The sequence below is a fragment of the Tamandua tetradactyla genome, chromosome 15 (genome assembly GCF_023851605.1).
Source record: "Tamandua tetradactyla isolate mTamTet1 chromosome 15, mTamTet1.pri, whole genome shotgun sequence".
NCBI lineage: Eukaryota > Metazoa > Chordata > Mammalia > Pilosa > Myrmecophagidae > Tamandua > Tamandua tetradactyla.
The window spans coordinates 38,956,179-38,974,373 of NC_135341.1; the positions used below are offsets into that span (position 1 = coordinate 38,956,179).

An 18,195-nucleotide genomic window follows, 5' to 3' on the forward strand; every position below is an offset into this window, starting at 1 on the left:
AGGCAACGGGTATCTGGACCCTCGAAGTCCCCGCCTCCGTCCTTGCCGCGTGGTGGGTGGGTTCCTTGCGAGTGAGGGAATCTGTGCCGGCCCCTCATGGGGAGGGCGGGACCGCGGCCCAGTCCCGCACCGTCCCCAGCTCGTGCACCTGTCGGCTAATGCCACACATGGCGCTGAGCGCCTGTCCCTGCGTAACTCGGTCCGTTTGTCTCCGCTCCCAGTGAGGGGGGGTTCTGTCTGTCCCCACCGCGGGCGGACCGAGCGGGGTCGGCGTCAGCACTACGTGCGGCGGGGAGGGCGCTGCGGGAGGGGCGGGGGCGGTGCTGAGCGCGGCAGCAGCGCGGGAGGCGGGGAGGCGCGGGGCGCCGGGGACAGTGGCGGACGGCGGCAGCGGCATGCGGCTCCTCGCGCTGCCCATCGCGGGCTGAGGCGGCCGCAGGACTAGCGGGAGGCGCGGCGGCCAGGCGATCCGAGGGGCAGCCAGCTGGGCGGACAGCGGTCGGGGCGCCACGCCATGGGCCGAGCCGGGGCCGCTGGGGGCCCGCGCCAGGAACTGCTGCAGCTGCTGCTACTTCTGCTTCTGAGGACCACTCTGGTCCTCGCCGCCGAGGCCGCACCGGGTAGGTACTGACCGCGAATGGGACCCTAGTGCCCCTTGCGCCCCATCCCCGGGCCGGGGTCTCATAGACACCGCGTACGGGAGGAGTCTGCGAGCTGTGACTAGTGGGCGGGACAGCGCTTTGCCAGCTGCCGGGGCTGGGGGAGGAGCGCACGAGGAGGTGGGAGACTTGCGGGTAGCAGAGCGGCAGGGGGCGGCCCGCAGCTGGGCATGCGGCCCGCGGTGCGGACTGGGGGCGGGGCTTGAGAGCGAGACTTCGAGGCGGGGCCTGGAAATGGGGCGGAGCCCCAGGGTGATGGTGAGGGGAGACAGCCTGAGGATGAGAGCTTAGGGTGTGGCCTGGGGTTCGGGCAGAACCTGAGGGTGAAACTTATGGGCGGAGCCTGAGGATAGGACTTTAGAATGGGACCTGAGTTGGGAGCTCCCTGCCGTGGCCTCTTAGACGATGGGGCAGGGTAAGGCGCGGGCATGCCTTTGCGAGGTAAGAAGGGGTCAGGTGTGTTCCTTGGCCTGAGGGAGGGCGGTCCCAGGACCAGCTTAAAGATGGGTACGTAGCCTCGAATACACTGAGGCGGTGAATGAGGGTCGGCCCTGCTCTGAATGGGTGAGCGCAGTTGGGGCGGGGCGGGTCCCAAGGGCCCTTCCACGCGCGTCGTCGCCCTGACGCCCCACTTCTCACCCTCCTGCCCACAGTGCGTGAGGCAGGCAGTGCGGTCGAAGCCGAGAAGCGGGTGGACAGCGTCCTGACGTGGGAGTCGCGCGCCAACAACACGCGGGAAGAGGCCGGCCTGCCAGGGACTGGAGAAGAAGAGACCGCGTGGCCAAAGCCCGCTGAAGAGCAGGCTGCCGTGGGCTCCCGGGTCGGGCCAGAGGAAGCGCTGGAGGCGTCGGCCGCCGTCACGGACACCGCCTGGCTGGAGACGAACAACCCCGGCCTTGGCGGAGTGACTTTAGAGATGGGCAGCGGCGACACCCAAGCCCTTCCTGTGACGCTCCCGGCTCCCAGCAAGGCCGTCGGGCAGTCATCAATGCTCCCCTCCACCCCCAATGCCACAGAACCCAGCGAACCACTCTCTCTGACCCCTGTTGACAAGCCAAGCCCTGGCCCTGAAGCACCCAAAGAGAGCCCTGTGGAGGTTTGGCTGAACCTGGGAGGCAGCATGCCCAGCCTTCATGGGCCAGAGCCAACATACCCCTTTCAGGGCACAGTAGAGCCCCAACCAGCCTCAGATATACTAGACATTGACTACTTCGATGGACTGGATGGTGAGAGCCGTGGGGCTGACCTGGAGAGCTTCCCTGGGTCACCAGAAACCTCAGAACACCATCCAGATCCAGGTGGAGAGACCCCTTCCTGGAGCCTGCTTGACTTATATGATGACTTCACCCCCTTTGACGAATCTGATTTCTATCCCACCACCTCATTCTATGATGATTTGGATGAAGAGGAGGAGGAAGAAGAGGATGATAAGGATGCAGTGGGAGGTGGAGACTTGGAAGATGAAAATGACCTTCTTGGGCTCACTGAGAAGCCTGGCCTGGGGCCCATGGCAGGCCAGCCCACCAATCGGTGGCACGCTGTTCCCCCACAGCATACTCTGGGGATGGTCCCTGGCAGCAGCATCGCTCTCAGGCCTGGCTCAGGAGAACCAGGCAAGGACCTGGCCCCAAGCGAGAATGGCACTGAGTGCCGCAGTGGCTTTGTTCGGCATAACGGCTCCTGCCGATCAGTGTGTGACCTCTTTCCAAGCTACTGTCACAATGGCGGCCAATGCTACCTGGTGGAGAACATAGGGGCCTTCTGCAGGTAAGAATGTGGCAGGCAGCTGCATAGGGGCTTCTGAAAGACCACCTGAAGAGCGTATGTAAGGCAGTCTCAGCTAAGAGGGGAATATGACAGGCACATGTTCCAAAAGACTGTACAGTCACAGGATTCCTAGGTCAAGAAATGTTCATTCAGACAGCTTTTACAGAATTACTTACAAAGTTCTGGTTGTACTAGCCAAAAGAGAGTAGGCCCATAAACCTACTCTGTAGGAAAAACTGCTGCTGAACACTCCCTGATATGAACACTCATGATATGGCAGGAGGAGGGCCTGATCTTTCTGAGGGGAATGTGTCAGGGGCGGGCATGTGAAAAGTCAGATTGAAGACCTCACCCAGAGGCAGGCCCAGAAGAGCAGCCACTCAGTAGGTAATATTGGGCTGAGTCTTTCCTGGTGGTATAGATTTGTTGTACTTTCTTAACTTAGGTGGTGGCTTTTCCTCTCTCCTTGACGTTTGTCTTCCTTGGAATCCCCAGCCTAAACTGTTTTTTTAAAGACCCAGAGAGTTTAGTATCCCAAGGAACTTGTTCTGCAGCCACTATCCCATGCCCCATCAGGTAATTACCCCATTCACCTTCACTCTTTGTAAGTGCCCTCAACAGTGAACCATTTAATCTACTGGATAGCTCACTGGCTTATTTTGGAGGAATCACAAGTCAGGGATGATCAGGGTGGTTTCCTTGCCTCACTCCTTTACAAGCCCTAGAAGTCTCTTCTAAGCTTGTTTCCAGTGGTCCTATAAGGAGCATTTCTGTTATCTGGAATGTGTTTTTTAAGTATCACTTCAGTCTTGCTCTATTTTGGAGGTATATGAAGAATTCAAGTTCCTTAGGTCTTGATGTTCTGTAGGAGAATAGCATGTAAAAAACAGTGAATGTTGCGCCCGTGGCATTGAAACTTGAGTTCTAGACCATTTCTATAAAGTTATTTCCTATAAATAGTCATGACAGTAGAATTGCACATATAGGATGTGACGACATGGTTCTGGTTGAAGTCATCTAGCCATTGCCAAGAAGAGGGAATATAATCAGGAATTCATGGCAATAAGAATCTTACCAGTTGATTAAGGATTACCAGAAATATATCAGGAAACCCCATAATTTTGCTCTTCAAACTTTAGTTTGAGGTATTATAGTGATGATTTTAGCCTAGGAGCTGTGAAATATCTGTGCAACATCATCTTTAATCCTATTGGAGACCTGGAATTTTCACTTTAAAGTGAGTTCCCCATAAGAAAAAGAAATTTAGAGCCATTGCTACCTCTGGAGAACTATAAACTCCAGAACCTCCTGGAGTTCTCAGGGGATTCCCAAGTAGAAGAGTAAAATAGTCCTCTTCACAAGCTACATGACTTTACTGACCCCGGGTCCACTAGTATGTCTGTCACTGTCTCCAAAGGGCTCCTCCACAAATCTACTGCAATTCCCCCTTGCTCAGCTTGCATCCAAGGATCAAACAAGGGCCTCCCCACCAGAAATTCTTCTGGCTGTGTATACCCAGGCCCGGCTGTGACTAGAGAACTGTTTTGCATTCCACTCACAGGAGACTGCTGAGCCTCTAGTTGCAGACTGCAGCATGCCTTTGTCTCTGTCACCCTGACCCACTGCAGGGAAACGATCATAGCTGTGGTGGAACTTCTCTAGAACAGTGGGTTAGAGGGATCTGCATTCCCTGGCATTCTCAAACAGATAGCCTTCCCTTGACAGCCGAGTTGCATTTGGAAAAGAATGAGGAATGCCTTGCTAGCCAAACCTCCCCACACAATGCTGTATGTAGTGTAACCAATTCTCTCATGTACAATCTCCCTGTTTTTAGACCCCTTTCTCTTGACTGTCATTCACCCTGAGGTTCATGTCCTCTGTCCTTTGCCTGCCTCTGTATCCTTCCGCATCTTTCCTCTTTGAAGCAGCCTGGTTCCCATGGAAACAGCAATGTCATTGGAAGAGTTGGAGCCTGGGAATGTCCCCAAGGGCAGGAGAAAGTCACTCAACAAAAGGACTAAAACCCACCCAGAGGGGTGATTTTCATTTCATGAGAATTCTCACTGCATGACATTTCTCATGGTCATAGGATAGGAAGCTTTAGGTGCAGGACTTTGGGGTGAATATAATCCATCTTTGTGTTTGTCCTTGTCTGTCATTTCCTTATTTTTCAGTGTCTGGTTAGCCATGTGAACTAAGATGGAACTGAAAAGCAACAAGATAGGTTTACAAAATGTGTAAAGCATACCTTAGTACTTTGCAGCCGTACCTCCTATTCATCTTGTTTTTCATCTTTCTTTCACCCAGAGCCCAGAAGGGGCCTGAGAGAATCCTACAGTTGTCCTTATTGAGACTGTGAGGTGGACAGGATTCCCATCCCTCCTCAATCACTTAGCACTCATATGACTTTGACCAATCCACTCAGTTTCTCAGCACCTGGGTTACCTCATTTTTATCATAGATCTCAGAGCTGCCTAGACCACTTTATAGGGTGATTGTAAAGATGGAGCAAGAATATCAACTCTAATGGATGTGCAGACATGAAGCATTACAATTCTTCTAGATGGTCATAGGAACGGACTGTTGAGATAAGTTGTTGTTTTATTTTTAATTGAGTCAAGCAGTGGGGTCAGGGACCAGGCCCTTGCTGTGGCTGTATCTGCCTGCTCCGCCACCTCAATCTCACCCTGTCCCTGCTGCAGGTGCAACACGCAGGACTACATCTGGCACAAGGGGATGCGCTGTGAGTCCATCATCACCGACTTCCAAGTGATGTGCGTGGCCATTGGCTCAGCCGCCCTCGTACTGCTCCTGCTCTTCATGATGACAGTATTTTTTGCCAAGAAGCTCTATCTGCTTAAGACAGAGAATACCAAGCTGCGCAGGACCAAGTAAGTCTGTGTCACCTAGTTTCACTCATCAGGAGGTGCTCTGATCCCCTGACCCTGCTGTGCCATCCATCTGAGCCAGGGACATTATCATGAGGGTCTCTGGCACCTGCTTTTCATTCTGAGCTGTTTTTCATGCCACAGATTTCACTAAGCTTATCCATTCCAACATGAAATATGCTGGAATTGCAGGAGAGGCTATGTCCCTGTGGTACACCGCAGGTAACCAGCAATACTCCCAACCCCTGGATGAAGAGTGCTTAAAGAAAAGGCAACCTGAGTTGCAACCTCCAGCTCTAATCCCCGAGTAAATTGCTGTGCTCAATCCTCTCTACCTTTTGCCTGACTGCTGCTGCTCCTTTGGTCTTAAATAGTCAGTGGCTGGTGTGAGGATTCCGCTCATAAATCAGCATGAAGTAATTCCATCTCCCTCAAAACTGCTGTCTCCTCAATGAATATTGAAGAAGAAAGGTTTAGCATCACCATGCATTATTTTTTAAAAATCTTATCAAACTTTGGTCTAAAAAGAAGTGTAAAAACTTAAGGAAATCCTCTTCATCTCTTCTGAGTAGAATTTGGTGGAGGGTTAGGGTTCACTTACTCTACTGTGGATTTTAAGTTCCACACGGGGATTGTAGAATCTGAATTTAGCTCACCCCTTAACACAGCAGTGACTATTGTCTATATGTGAGAATCAAAATGCATTTACCCTTTAAGTCCATGCCTTGAACACTCAAATGTACTTTATACACTAAGAGAGAGTCACTCTTATCAGTAAGCAAAATAAAAGTGCTGAAGTGTCACAGGAGTCACAAAAGGAGGAGATTGGTGCTCAGCTTCCAAGGGAACCCAAGAAAAAATTTATGCAGAATTGCCCCCACCTTCCTCCTAACCTGTTGTCCCATTCATTTTCTCCCCCTGACCTGAGACTCCCTCCAGAGAATGTGACTAAAGATTCCCCTGGGTCCTGGGAAAAGGACAAAACGCCATCTGTTGCTCCTTTGCTGGGTAGATTCATGCAATGTACAGATGCTGGCAGCTCTCTGCAGCTTTTTAGCTAACGGTCATGGGGATGAAAAGACCTCTCCATTGTGCCTGTGCATTGAGGCAGGGCCTGTATCTGAGCACATGATCACTCCAGAGAGGCACAAGCCAAGACCCTTGGCTCATAATGTCTACATGAAGGGGGTGGGTGAGTAGGGGTGTATAGAAAGGGGAGGAGCATGGGACCACCTAAATTAGAGCAGCTACTGCTGAGGGTGGGGGAGAGAAAGAAGAAACTGCTAGGAGAGTAAAGAAGTGAGAGCTGTGGCCAGGGACAGGCCTGGTTCTAGGCCTCCCTCCTCTAGTCATCTATGTGTTTTACACACAGCATGATTCCTGCATTCCTTCAGAAGGAAATGCTGCCTTCCTTGTTTTTCTCTGAATACTGTTTGTTTGTTTTGCCTGAGTCTGGTTATGATAATGCTACACATGTTTAATGCATTGCGGATACTATGGCAATTTATTGATTCTAAAATACACAATTTTTTTTTCACTATTAACATCTCTGAAATTGGATTGTGTCTTACAGTCACTGGCATCTTATATTCCCTTTTGACCAGATGGTAGTCATCTTGTAGTTGTCGTTGGCTGGCATGCACAAACATGGTCATAACTGTTCATATTGTTGTCAGCTATTTATCTAAAGTCTAAATGAGCTGTTTCAAATATAAAATAAAAACTCTAGGTGATAGCAGAGTATTAGCTCATGGTTAAGTGGCAGAAATTTTTTTCCTTAATGGTACATTAAATAGTGATGCATCTTATTGCAATCCATGGCATTTGATAAAATACAGTATTTGACCCACAAAGCTGAGAAATTATTAGTACTATTGTCAAACTTTGCTGTGATTATTTCACTTACATTTTTCCTTCTCTCTTCTGCCCTGATCAGCAAATTCCGGACCCCATCTGAGCTCCACAACGATAACTTCTCCCTCTCTACCATTGCTGAGGGCTCTCACCCAAATGTAAGGAAACTTTGCGACACTCCCCGTACCTCCTCCCCCCATGCCCGTGCCTTGGCTCACTATGATAACGTTATCTGTCAGGTAACTTGTCTTCTTCACATCTCCCTTATGCATGCTTCAGCCTCCTGCCTTTGCCTGGTCTATTTCAGAGTGTGGAACCACCCATCAGAATTCTGGAGATCAGCTCAGGGTAACAGGTTGAGTAGTGAACGGGGGAATAAAGGCACAATGATGTACCACTTCCTTGGCAACCAGAGTTATAGGTAGTGGAGAAAATCTTTTTCTAGGATGACTCATGAGTTTCAGCTTCATCTAGACTTTATAAGTCTGATTATTGTCTTTCTACTTCTCATATGAAAGAGAAAGTCGCTGCTTTCATTGGTGGGGAATTTCTTAGAGGTCAAGGAAGCAAATGGTCATTGCTCCCTAGCATGATTGGAATAGAACCTCTAGGTCTTTGGCCCTGTTTAACGACCGTTAAAACTGGCAGGCTTGTACACAACTGGTTAGAGACTGAAGCGAGCACAAAACACTGGTGAAACAATCAAGTCACAGGCCTAGGGGTAAAAAGCCACATTCTTTTCTTAGGACAGTGGGCTCAGGAATATCAGTTGAGACCCAACTGAGACTCCCAATAGATGATTTTCTGAAGACCCTAACCTAGTGTGTATTGCCTGTAAACTATGAGTAGGGGTGTACAGAAAGGGGAGGAGCATGGGACCACCTAAGTTAGAGCAGCTGCTGCTGAGGTTTCAGCTTCATCTAGACTTTATAAGTAAAATATTCTCTCTCAGTTACCATCAGAAAGAATTTCAAAAAGAAAGCATAAACCACCCAAGTCCCAAATCATGTCACATCTAAATCCAAGAATTCTTCATGATTCAACCACCATACCTCAAGATAAATATATTATTATACAGGTAAGAAAGCTAAACTAAGACTCTTTACACTGAAACAATGGCATTTAAGAGGAAATTTTGAAGTTTTTTGAAATAATGACCATAGGGTATCAAAGCTTGTAGGGATCTTAATCTAGACCAGGGCTGTCCGTGGAACTTTCTGTGAAATAGAAATGTTCTGTATCTGTACTGTCTGCCATCACAGCTACTAGGTACATGTGCCTTTGAACTCTTGCAGTGTAGCTAGTGCTACCATATTGGACAGCACAGATCTAGACCATTGTGCTCATTTTATAGATGGAGAAACTTCATTTTATAATTATCCTAGAAGGAAGGAAAGAGATTTATAGTAAATGTGGCCTTGTTTACCAAATCCTAGAGAACGTAAATTTGCCCTGGTCAGGGAGGAGTAAAGGACTCAATTTGAATATGAAATGAAGAGGTAAATTTAGGATAAATCTCTATCCTTTGATATAAAGGGTAGAAAGGGATATTATTTCACTTGGTATGCATCAAGTTTAAGATGGACATAATAACCAAAGAAACTAGATGTCCTACAAACTTTAAGATAGCCACATTAATCAATACACATAAGCACCTTGAGGGCAGGACAGAGTATTGCTCATCTTGGTTCTCTCCATCTCTACCTTACCTAGCCCCTTGCAGTAACAGGCATTCAGTCATCATTTACTGAATATTAGTGAATGCTGACCTATTACAGGGTTTCTTGATCTCACCATCTGATCTACCATCTAGCAGCAGATCTGACCAGTCAAGTGGTTCCTCCAATCAGTATAGTCATCACCCATGGATTGTCTTCCTCCCTCTCTGCCTGACAGAGCACAAGGGACTATAGGAAGGTTTCTGACCCAAGCATTTCTGTTCAGACATCCCTACCACAGTCATGGACATCTCTCCTCTTCACCAAGAGGGAGGGAAAGGAAATATAACTCCTCTTGGAGGGCTGGGTTGCATGAGCCCACATGAAAATGTCCTGTTCTGGGCTGTACATGAGGGCTACCACTCACCCTGAGTTCAGAATACAGCAAGCCTTGAAAACAGAGTGGAGAGGAGGTAGTCAGCCATGGTGGCCATTGCCTTGAGAAGGGGCTTTCAGATTGGCTCAGACAGCATTTGGAGATCCCTCAGGGATGTGCAAGATGAGGCTGTGGTGGTCTCCTCTGGATCACCTTGGATCTCAAGGGTTGTTTTCAGCTGATATCCTTCCCTTGGGTTGTGCCCAAAGAGAAGAAATCCTCTTCTCTCTGCAAAAGCACTGAGCATGTGAAGGAGTGACTTTCCTATTCAGCAGGGAGTATACTGGTAGATTTTCTAAATTCATCTCTAATTTTCTCCACTGAGGTATTCAAGATCTTCTGGGCATTGATTATTAAGATGGTTGCCATTTTATCGTAAGGTAAAGCCCCATCTATTGCTATAGCCAACACATTGCTTATAAGGGGTGTCAACAGCAGGATGAAAGTGAAAAAAACTTGAGGGTAAACTGGGAATTGACACTAGAGGCATCAGAATTAGGCCTGCTAGTTTAGTCTCTCCTCTCCTCATCCCTCTGCCTTTAGCCCTTACACTTATTTGCTGGAATTGGTGTTTCCTAAAATTTTGGAGAGTTCTATTTATCTTAATAGAGGGATTATTTCTTTTACAAAGGTAAAGTAGATTGAGTAGGCCATTTTCCTGCCCAGTTCTAATAATCTCTACAAGCCACACTCTGAAAAGATTTCAAACAAAAAAAATCTGCTGCTCTGGGTCTGTGGTGGGGGAGGGATTTGTTGCTGGTATATGTGTCAGTGGCACTTCCCTTCTCTCTCCTCTACCCTCCATTCACCTTGCACTGCCCCTCATGGCCCCCTGGGACTGATGTGAGAAACTGTAGCTGATGGGCAATTGTCTGAGTCTGTGTGTAAGTCTTTTGCGTATCTGAGCAACATATATCTAAAAGGAGCATCAGGAGGAAAGGGAAAGGCCTGTGGCTCCTCAGCCTCTGTTGTGGAGGTTTGCAAGTTTTCCAGGTGGAATGGTAAGTGTGGGAAACTGGACATTCTCCAGGTACATCGCATGAATGAATTCACCTGGAACACACAGGTGAACTGCCCGCACACTGAGCACTGTCATGTCAATTCTCACAACTGTGCTGAGGGAATGTTACGGATATAATCTGGGTCCTCCTAAAGTTTGACTGACCTTCCCACATACTTCAGTTTATTACAAGGACTTTTCCATGAATTCCCTTAGTGCTTTTATTTTCCCATCCAAATCTTTCTTAGTTTCCAGACTCTGTTCTTTCTAGGTTCTTGGTAAAGCACCACCTGTCCCCCTCTCTGATAGAGGTTTGTATCTGGACAAGAAATAGTCTAGGCCTGAACCCAGACTACCCTGGATTGAAGGAGTCACAGTAGTTCCTAGGACTTAAGCCAGATGATGATCCAGCTTTCCCATGACACAGGACTTCCTCCAATTCAAAGGCAGATGGGACAACCCTAGGATTGATAGGATCAAGTTCTAGAGGAAGCACACAGGGTGGGAGGGCTCTAGCTGGTTTAGACATTGCCTCACCTTTACCTGTGCTCCTTACTTTTAGAATATGCTTCTCCTATCCCTTGGCCCTGGGGCAGTTTTCTCATTTATCCAAACCCCATGAGCTCTCAAGGGAACAGTTTTAATTTGGACCCCTGCCTTCAGCTTACCACAGCATTGGTGCTCAGGTGTATCTCACTTTTCTTCACTTATGAGAATGTTCCTGTGTTTTAGTGTGTCAGGAAGAGGTTATCTCAGAAAACATAAAAGCCAATTGCAACCTGGTAAGGAGAGGTGAATATAGGCCCTTGTATCTTGCTCCAAGTTTTGCTGTGATTCAAAGTCCCTCCTACTCAGGATCTTTAATGGCCCAGCTTTCAAGCCTATGTTTCATTATCCTCCTCCAAAATAATACAGAAGTGCATGAAATAAAAAGTGCAGTTCTAGGGCGGTGTGACAGTAGCTCAGCAGGTAGAATTCTCACCTGCCATGCTGGAGACCTGGGTTCGATTCCCAGTGCCTGCCCAAGTTAAAAAAAAAAAGTGCAGTTCTACCTTACCCCTCTTCATAAAACATGTGTGCGTTTGTGTGTTGTGTGTACACACACATATACATCTATATATGTTTTAAACATAAATGGGATCTTGCTATATATACATATATATACTCTACCCCTTACTTTTTTTTTTTTTACTTAATGTATCATGGAGATCATTACATCTCAGCATGCACATTGAAAAGCTTTTTACTGAATCTCTCCAAGCAGCAATTAAAAATATCATGTGCCCTTGGAAACCATACACAAGCTGTATGCAGTCTGGCTCACTACTGTATGAAGTTCGTTTCTTCTAATTCTTACTTCATTAGAAATAGGAATATGTGTTCTCATTTTCTCCTGTAAATTGTGTCTGAAGTTTTTTTTAACTCTATTAACTCTGTTCAAGATGGTCTTCTGAAAAAGCATTGATGTTAGAAGTAATGGGCAAATGACTGTAATTTCCATATGTACTCCTAGTGTCCTAAAAATACAGGCATCATGGAAAACCTGAAGCTTTTCCCTGTTTTTTCCACAACCAGTTACTACCCTAACCTAGTGCTGTTATGGGCCAAGCTCAGTAACAGGCATGGACAAGAATTTCGCAGAGTTTTATGGAAAATGCTCTGGTCCTTACTTGTGAGCTGATTATTACCTTGAATTTTGGAAGTGGTTAAGGCAAGAAATGTCTTAGTTAGCTGATCGATAGGAACATTCTGTGCCCTTCTTGCCACCCATGAATCTGCCTGCATGGTTATATCACCTTTTTGATCAGCAGTTGTTCTAAATACTTATAACAACTATGTAGGGCACCAGAGAAAGAAATGAGGCCTGTTAAATCTCATTGGGTGTAATCCTCTCAAGTGCATCTAAAGAAAAAGAATAGTGGGAAGGCAAGAGTTTCCATAAAAGTTCTCTAGATACCCAGAATGTAGACTTGGAGGGTTGTGTACCAGTGAGGATTTCCTGAAAATCTTTAACAGGCAAATTCAATTCAGGTTCAGGAGCTTGTCACAGGGCTGAAGGCTGCATACATGGATTAGCAGAAGGGCACGGGAACACAGCAGAAGTGGGTGGTGAACCAGCTATATGGATATCATGGATACCATCTAACACAGGGTATGGTAGGCCATTGTGACACTACAGGATTCATTCAGGCACAGCAGTTGAATTGAGGAAATACTTCTTTAGTGTTTGGCAAGTAAATGTCTGATGGTGAACATTTCATACATATTTGGCCTCTAGTCAGAAGATATATATTTGCTGTAGGGAGAGGAGCTTTGCTCCAGACCATAGCTCCATGTGCATCCCACTGCATGAACTGACAACGCATGCTTCCTGATCAAGGCCTGTCTGTTAAACAGGATGGAAAACTAGAGTAAGGAAAGGCCAGGCAGGCTGAGCAGACCCCATCCACAGGAATTAAAAGGGACTTATTTATCCCCAATCTCTCTCCAAGACATAACCTTGGACTGGTCCAAACTACAGGTATTCATCATCTCATTACTTAGCAAATCTTCATCTACATCTGGCTGTTGCTTTTAAGGGGACTTTCCTAAAAAGTAGCTACTAACAAGTTATATTTGTTCATTAAAGTCTTAGAGCTTTCTTTCCTTTTTCAGTTATGCTTCCTTCAAAACAGGTGGAAAAACCTGAGATTTTTGTTCAATTGCTGTACCCATTGTATCCTTTCCTGCCCCCAACTTTTTCCTCTTCCAGGATGATCCGAGTGCTCCCCACAAAATCCAGGAAGCTCTCAAGTCATGCCTGAAAGAGGAGGAGTCATTTAACATCCAGAACTCCATGTCACCCAAACTTGAGAGTAGTAAAGGTGACCAGGCTGACCTGGAGGTAAACTGTCTGCAGAATAACTTAACCTGAAGCAGAACAAGAAGAGAGGAAATGGGGGGCGGGGGTGGGGGGGCAGGGAAGAAACAGTATCTCCTCTTGTACAGAGTCTATTTCTTGTAACCATTTGTTAATTCCTTTTCTTTTTCTGATCTCATGGCATGCTTTGATGTATTTTGTACAGGAGGGGGAAAAAACACAAAATAAGCAAAGAACCTGAACAGGAATTGCATACATTGGATTGTTCTGTCTATGCTGTCTGTACATTGCTTCTGCTGCTGTGATTTCTAAACTTATGCTGTTATTCAACTGACTTTTTTTGTACTTTGACCCACCTTTTTTTGAAATACTGGTAAAAAACAAAGTTCTTGAAATAAAACTTTTTAAACAGTTATCTATTTTCCTAATGTCTTTGTGTCCACTCCCTATCCATTCTTGTCATCTTGAATTGAATTCTTACTTTCATTGAAGATGTATATTTAAACATGTTTGAAATCCCAAATATGGTCTATATTACCTATTGTTGTGTCATTGTCTCATAAATATTTATTTAACATTTACTCAGAGACAGGTACTGTGTTAGATGCTGGGAATACTAGATGAATAAAATAGACCCTAATCTCAAGAAGTTAGCAGCCTATTTAAGAGACAGATTTATAAACAAATAATTGTAATACAGTGTGTCAGTATTATAATAGAAGTCTGTACAGAGCTACGAGAGTTGGAGTTAAGAGTTCAAAAATGCTTGAGGGAAAGGAGGTTCAAATTTCACTTTGAAGGATAAAGAGGCATTTTTCAGGATAATAGAGGAGAAGAGGACATTCAAGGTGGAGAGAGGACACTCAAAAAGCTAAGGAGTTAAGCGCTGAATGACTAGAAATTGTGTGAGAGGGAGGGAACCCAAGTGATGAGACTGGAAAGGGTGATTTAGAACAGACTGAGAAGGCTTGAATGCCATTTAAGCACAGGACAGAGGCAGAATCAGATTTACTTCCTAAAAAGATACCTCAGGAAATAGCAGCAAAGTCAGAATTGATGGAAATTGTAACAATCTGGCAAAGAATGAGGATCAATGAAAAAGAAAAAGATAAGATTTCAATAGCCAAATTTACTATTTGGATTGGGGAAGTTTTCTAGAACTTCTTGACACTGTTCAGTCTGTAATAATTCCAACAACTGGAATCCCTCTGACTGTTTCTCTTTCCTATTCCTGCTGCCTCTCTCCTCATGTGGTTTATTTTTATTCTGTCCTGGGCATTGTATTTGAAAAATTGGTTACAGAAATAATTTGAGGAGTAGGATGACTTCTTCCTCTAAATAGTGTTTTTGTTTGCTGCTGCCTGGCACCTGGGGACAATAGAATTCCAGCATTATCTTAATCCAGGTTTATGGTTGGAGATTTTCTGGGCCACTAAAGCCAAGCCACAGACTCATTAGACTTTGCAAGGCAGATTTTGCTTCTGGTTCACTCTTATCCCTAGGGAACAATCCTTTGTTTTTATAGACTAAAGCAGGCCGTGGTTTACCAGTGTGCTACTTTTGGTGGGCCCTGAACTTCAGCTTCTCCCCAACCCCCAGCCATGTAAAACTTTCAGAAACAGAACTCATTCTCTCAGCCACCTCTTCCAAATGAGCAAATGCTTCCAGGGCAAAAGTGACCCCGAATGCTGAGCTCACCTGCCTGTATTCCTGTCCTCTCCGGAATGTCAGCCTAGTATCTAATGTTTGCTCTTCGATGCTTTTCAGATGTTTTACACCCTTTTTATTGTGCTTTGTGGAAGGGTTTGTCCTGTTTACCTAGTCTCCCATTTACTGACAGCAGAAGTTCTGTTTTCACCTTGGGACTCGTGCCCAGGTGGTGTTCCGCTGGTACCGTGAGCTCAGTCTGCTCTTTTGCTATTGGATAGGGCTGCATATAGGGATGCTGGATTATAGGCTTATGTGTGTTATGGCTTTCTGATCTGACTCTTATCCACTTTTGGGATTTTGGCATTGTTCTACTTGGAACCTCCTGTACTCTGAATTAGAGAACCCATCTTTCCTGGATAGGCCGCCCTTGGCTTCTTTCACAAGGAAGCACTTTGTACATTCTAAGTCCTCATCCAGATTTAAGGGACTGTTAATTTTCTGCTTTGTTTGTTTTCCCCACAAATAGCATTATGAAATGCTTATCAAAGCCCTTGGCTCTATCCCACTTTCACAGCACAGGCGGGACGAATAAGAAAACCCTGATGGGAAGGGGAATAGGATACAGTAGCAGCCCTTGAATAGTTACCAAATGTTGCCAAATCTTTGACCCAAAGCAGGGGCTGAAGTGTTGGAATAGGACATGCTGATTTCTGTCTGTGGCTAGTTCTCTTTCCTGCCAAAGTATTTGTGCTCCTTGATGACTGTGAGCCATAGGGCTGGCCAGCATCCTCTCTGGGGACCCCCCAGTTCTTGTGTTAGATTTCTTCCCCCATCTCCCCAGTGACTGCCTAGCACTTAGGGCATTCCCACATCAGCTCCCTAGGACTCTTGGACAGAATGAAAATGTGGGAATCTTAAGCATTATGGAGGAAAAATCGGGGAACCTTTCAGCACTGATGAGATTATTTCATTTAGGAGAAGTGTATGTGCCATGCTGATCCATCTGTTTATGTAAGACATAACCTTTACACATATACCATGCCTTGCAATTTGCAACATACATTCGTATCCATGATCTCCTCACATGCTCATCAGAACCATGAAGATATGGTCTTAGGACCAGAAAGCAACAGTGACAGTATTCAAACTTAGTCTTTAAACTTCTATTTCAGTACTCTTTCCCCACATCACACCGTACTTTAAGTACTGTAATAACGGTTCCTTGTCTTTTTCCCCTGTAATCTATAAAAGTGAAAAGATTAGCCTAAGCTCTGAAAAGTAGCCCTGAACAGTAGGCTCAGAGTTAGGAGACCTCTCCATTAAGGAGCAAAATGATCTCTCCGTACTTAAGGTTCTTCATCTGTAAAATCCTTACCTTTGCAAAGGACTATCTAGGTATCAGAGATACAGAAATGAACAAAATGGACCAAAAATCTCTGCCTTGTGCAGTTTATTTTCCAGTGTCATGAAGTCCATAGAAGGTAATATATGTGGAAATATCTGAGAAGTGGTAGAAACTGTACAAACACATACTCAAGGAAAGGGGCAGTACCAGCTTTATCGGTCAAGTAAACAATGAAATGTCTGTACACCACAACTGCTGAGTACTATAGCAGAGGCTCTCTCTACAGCCCAGGAGCTCATTACAAGCATGTGAGACATTTGGCGAAAAGAGTGAGAGACTCCACTAAAGCAAACTTGGAAAAAATATTGTCCCCTGAACTTATAACTTAAGAAATTACACACAGTGGATGTGAGCAAAGATATACAAACTAGCTCTAAGACATCAAATGGACAGCCAGATTTAAGAGTATTCTGGCCACAAGTTTATTAAAGCTAAAAGAATAATGTGTCAATCAGAATCCCTTCCTGAAGCTTCCTGGTGTGTTCAATTCTGAGGTATATACCAAGGAGCAGAATTGCTAGGATGGAATGTAACCTATATTAATCTTTACAACATAATGTCAAAAGTAGTTTATCAATGAAAAATTCCCCCCAACAGCTGCTGATGTTGCTCCACATCCTTGTCAGCACTTTATATTCTCAAACTTTTTCAATTTTAACCCTTCTTATATGCACATACTGGTATGTAACTGTGATTTTAATTTACATCTCCCTGATTACCAATGAGATCGAGCACTTTTTCATGTGTTTATTAACACTTTAGCCCATTTTTCTATTAGATTATATTTTTCTGGGCATTTTTTTTACTGTCTTGTTTATGAGCCCTTTATTGGTGATATCTGTTGCAAATATTTACCATCCCGTGACTTGAAATTTCATGCTTATAATGTTAATTAAGTTAACAGTAAAGTTAATTTTAATGTAGTCAAATTTATCAGTCTTCCTTTATGGTTATAACATTATTCTTTTTTTTAATTTTTATTAATAAAATCGATCAACATACAACGCGAACATTCTTAATGTATGAACATTCCATACTTGGTGTGCAATCCGTAGCTCACAAAATCATCATATAGTTGTATATTCATCACCATGATCATTTCTCAGAACATTTACATTACTCCAGAAAAAGAAATAAAAAGAAAAAGCTCATACATACATACCACTTACCCCTCCCTCTCATTGACCACTAGTATTTCCCTCTACTCAATTTAACATTTGTTCCCCTTATTAATTTATTTTTAATCCATATTTTTTACTCATCTGTCCATACCATAGATAAAAGGAGCATCAGAACAAGGTTTTCACTATCCTACAGTCACTTTGTGAAAGCTGTATCATTATACAATCATCTTAAAGAAACATGGCTACTTCCCTCTACAATTTCAGGCACTTCCCTCTAACGTCTTGAATACACCTTAAACTAAAAAGGGGTCATCTATATAATGCATAAGAATAACCTCCAGGATAACCTCTCAACTCTATTTGAAATCTCTCGGGCACTGACACTTTATTTTGTCTCATTTCTCTCTTTCCCCTTTCAGTTGAGAAGGTTTTCTCAATCCCTTGATGCTGAGTCCACTTCATTCTAGGAAATCCCAGCTCATTCTAGGATTTCTGTCCCATGTTGCCAAGGAGGTTTACACTCCTGGGAGTCATGTCCCACGTAGAGACAGGGAGGGCAGTGAGTTTGCTTACCGTGTTGGCTGAGAGATAGGCCACATCTGAACAACAAAAGAGGTTCTCTGGGGGTGACTCTTAGGCCTAATTCCCACCCTAACAACAAGAAAAAAGTCATATAACCTAGAAAATCACAAGTTCTTGAACCCATCAGAGATCTGAGGTTGCCAGGCAACCAAATACATGGAATTCCAAAGGGTAACAAGACCCTTCAAAGAGAGATAGAACACACAAAATGTTTTATCTATGGAAGACCCCATGAAGAAGAGTTAATATCATAAAAGCAAGGAAGAAGAGAACTTAAGTGCCAAATTCCTAAAGGCTCAGTGTGAGCTAGTA

At 44.9% G+C, this 18,195-nt stretch overlaps 1 protein-coding gene and 1 long non-coding RNA gene across 4 annotated transcripts; one reads left to right on the forward strand and one right to left on the reverse strand.

Moving 5' to 3' along the window:
• The first annotated feature begins 514 nt into the window (after nucleotides 1–514).
• Nucleotides 515–13,500, forward strand: CSPG5 (chondroitin sulfate proteoglycan 5). 2 transcript variants are annotated; one of them, XM_077129475.1, is made up of 6 exons: nucleotides 929–1,100; nucleotides 1,313–2,426; nucleotides 5,129–5,317; nucleotides 7,251–7,326; nucleotides 13,015–13,146; nucleotides 13,328–13,500. In XM_077129475.1, exons 1-6 carry the CDS (start codon nucleotides 1,088–1,090, stop codon nucleotides 13,361–13,363), a joined length of 1,560 nt encoding a protein of 519 aa, XP_076985590.1. In that variant the 5' UTR covers nucleotides 929–1,087; the 3' UTR covers nucleotides 13,364–13,500. The 2 variants fall into 2 exon arrangements, with proteins under 2 accessions (XP_076985589.1, XP_076985590.1); XM_077129474.1 differs by lacking the exon at nucleotides 929–1,100 and adding an exon at nucleotides 515–620 and having other exon boundaries at nucleotides 13,015–13,500.
• Nucleotides 2,995–17,957, reverse strand: LOC143657271 (uncharacterized). 2 transcript variants are annotated; one of them, XR_013162785.1, is made up of 3 exons: nucleotides 17,875–17,957; nucleotides 5,650–5,761; nucleotides 2,995–3,288 (listed from the first exon to the last, which is right to left on the reverse strand). It is a non-coding gene; the product is annotated as an uncharacterized LOC143657271 (long non-coding RNA). The 2 variants fall into 2 exon arrangements; XR_013162786.1 differs by lacking the exon at nucleotides 2,995–3,288 and adding an exon at nucleotides 5,015–5,279.
• Between the last annotated feature and the right edge of the window lie 238 nt (nucleotides 17,958–18,195).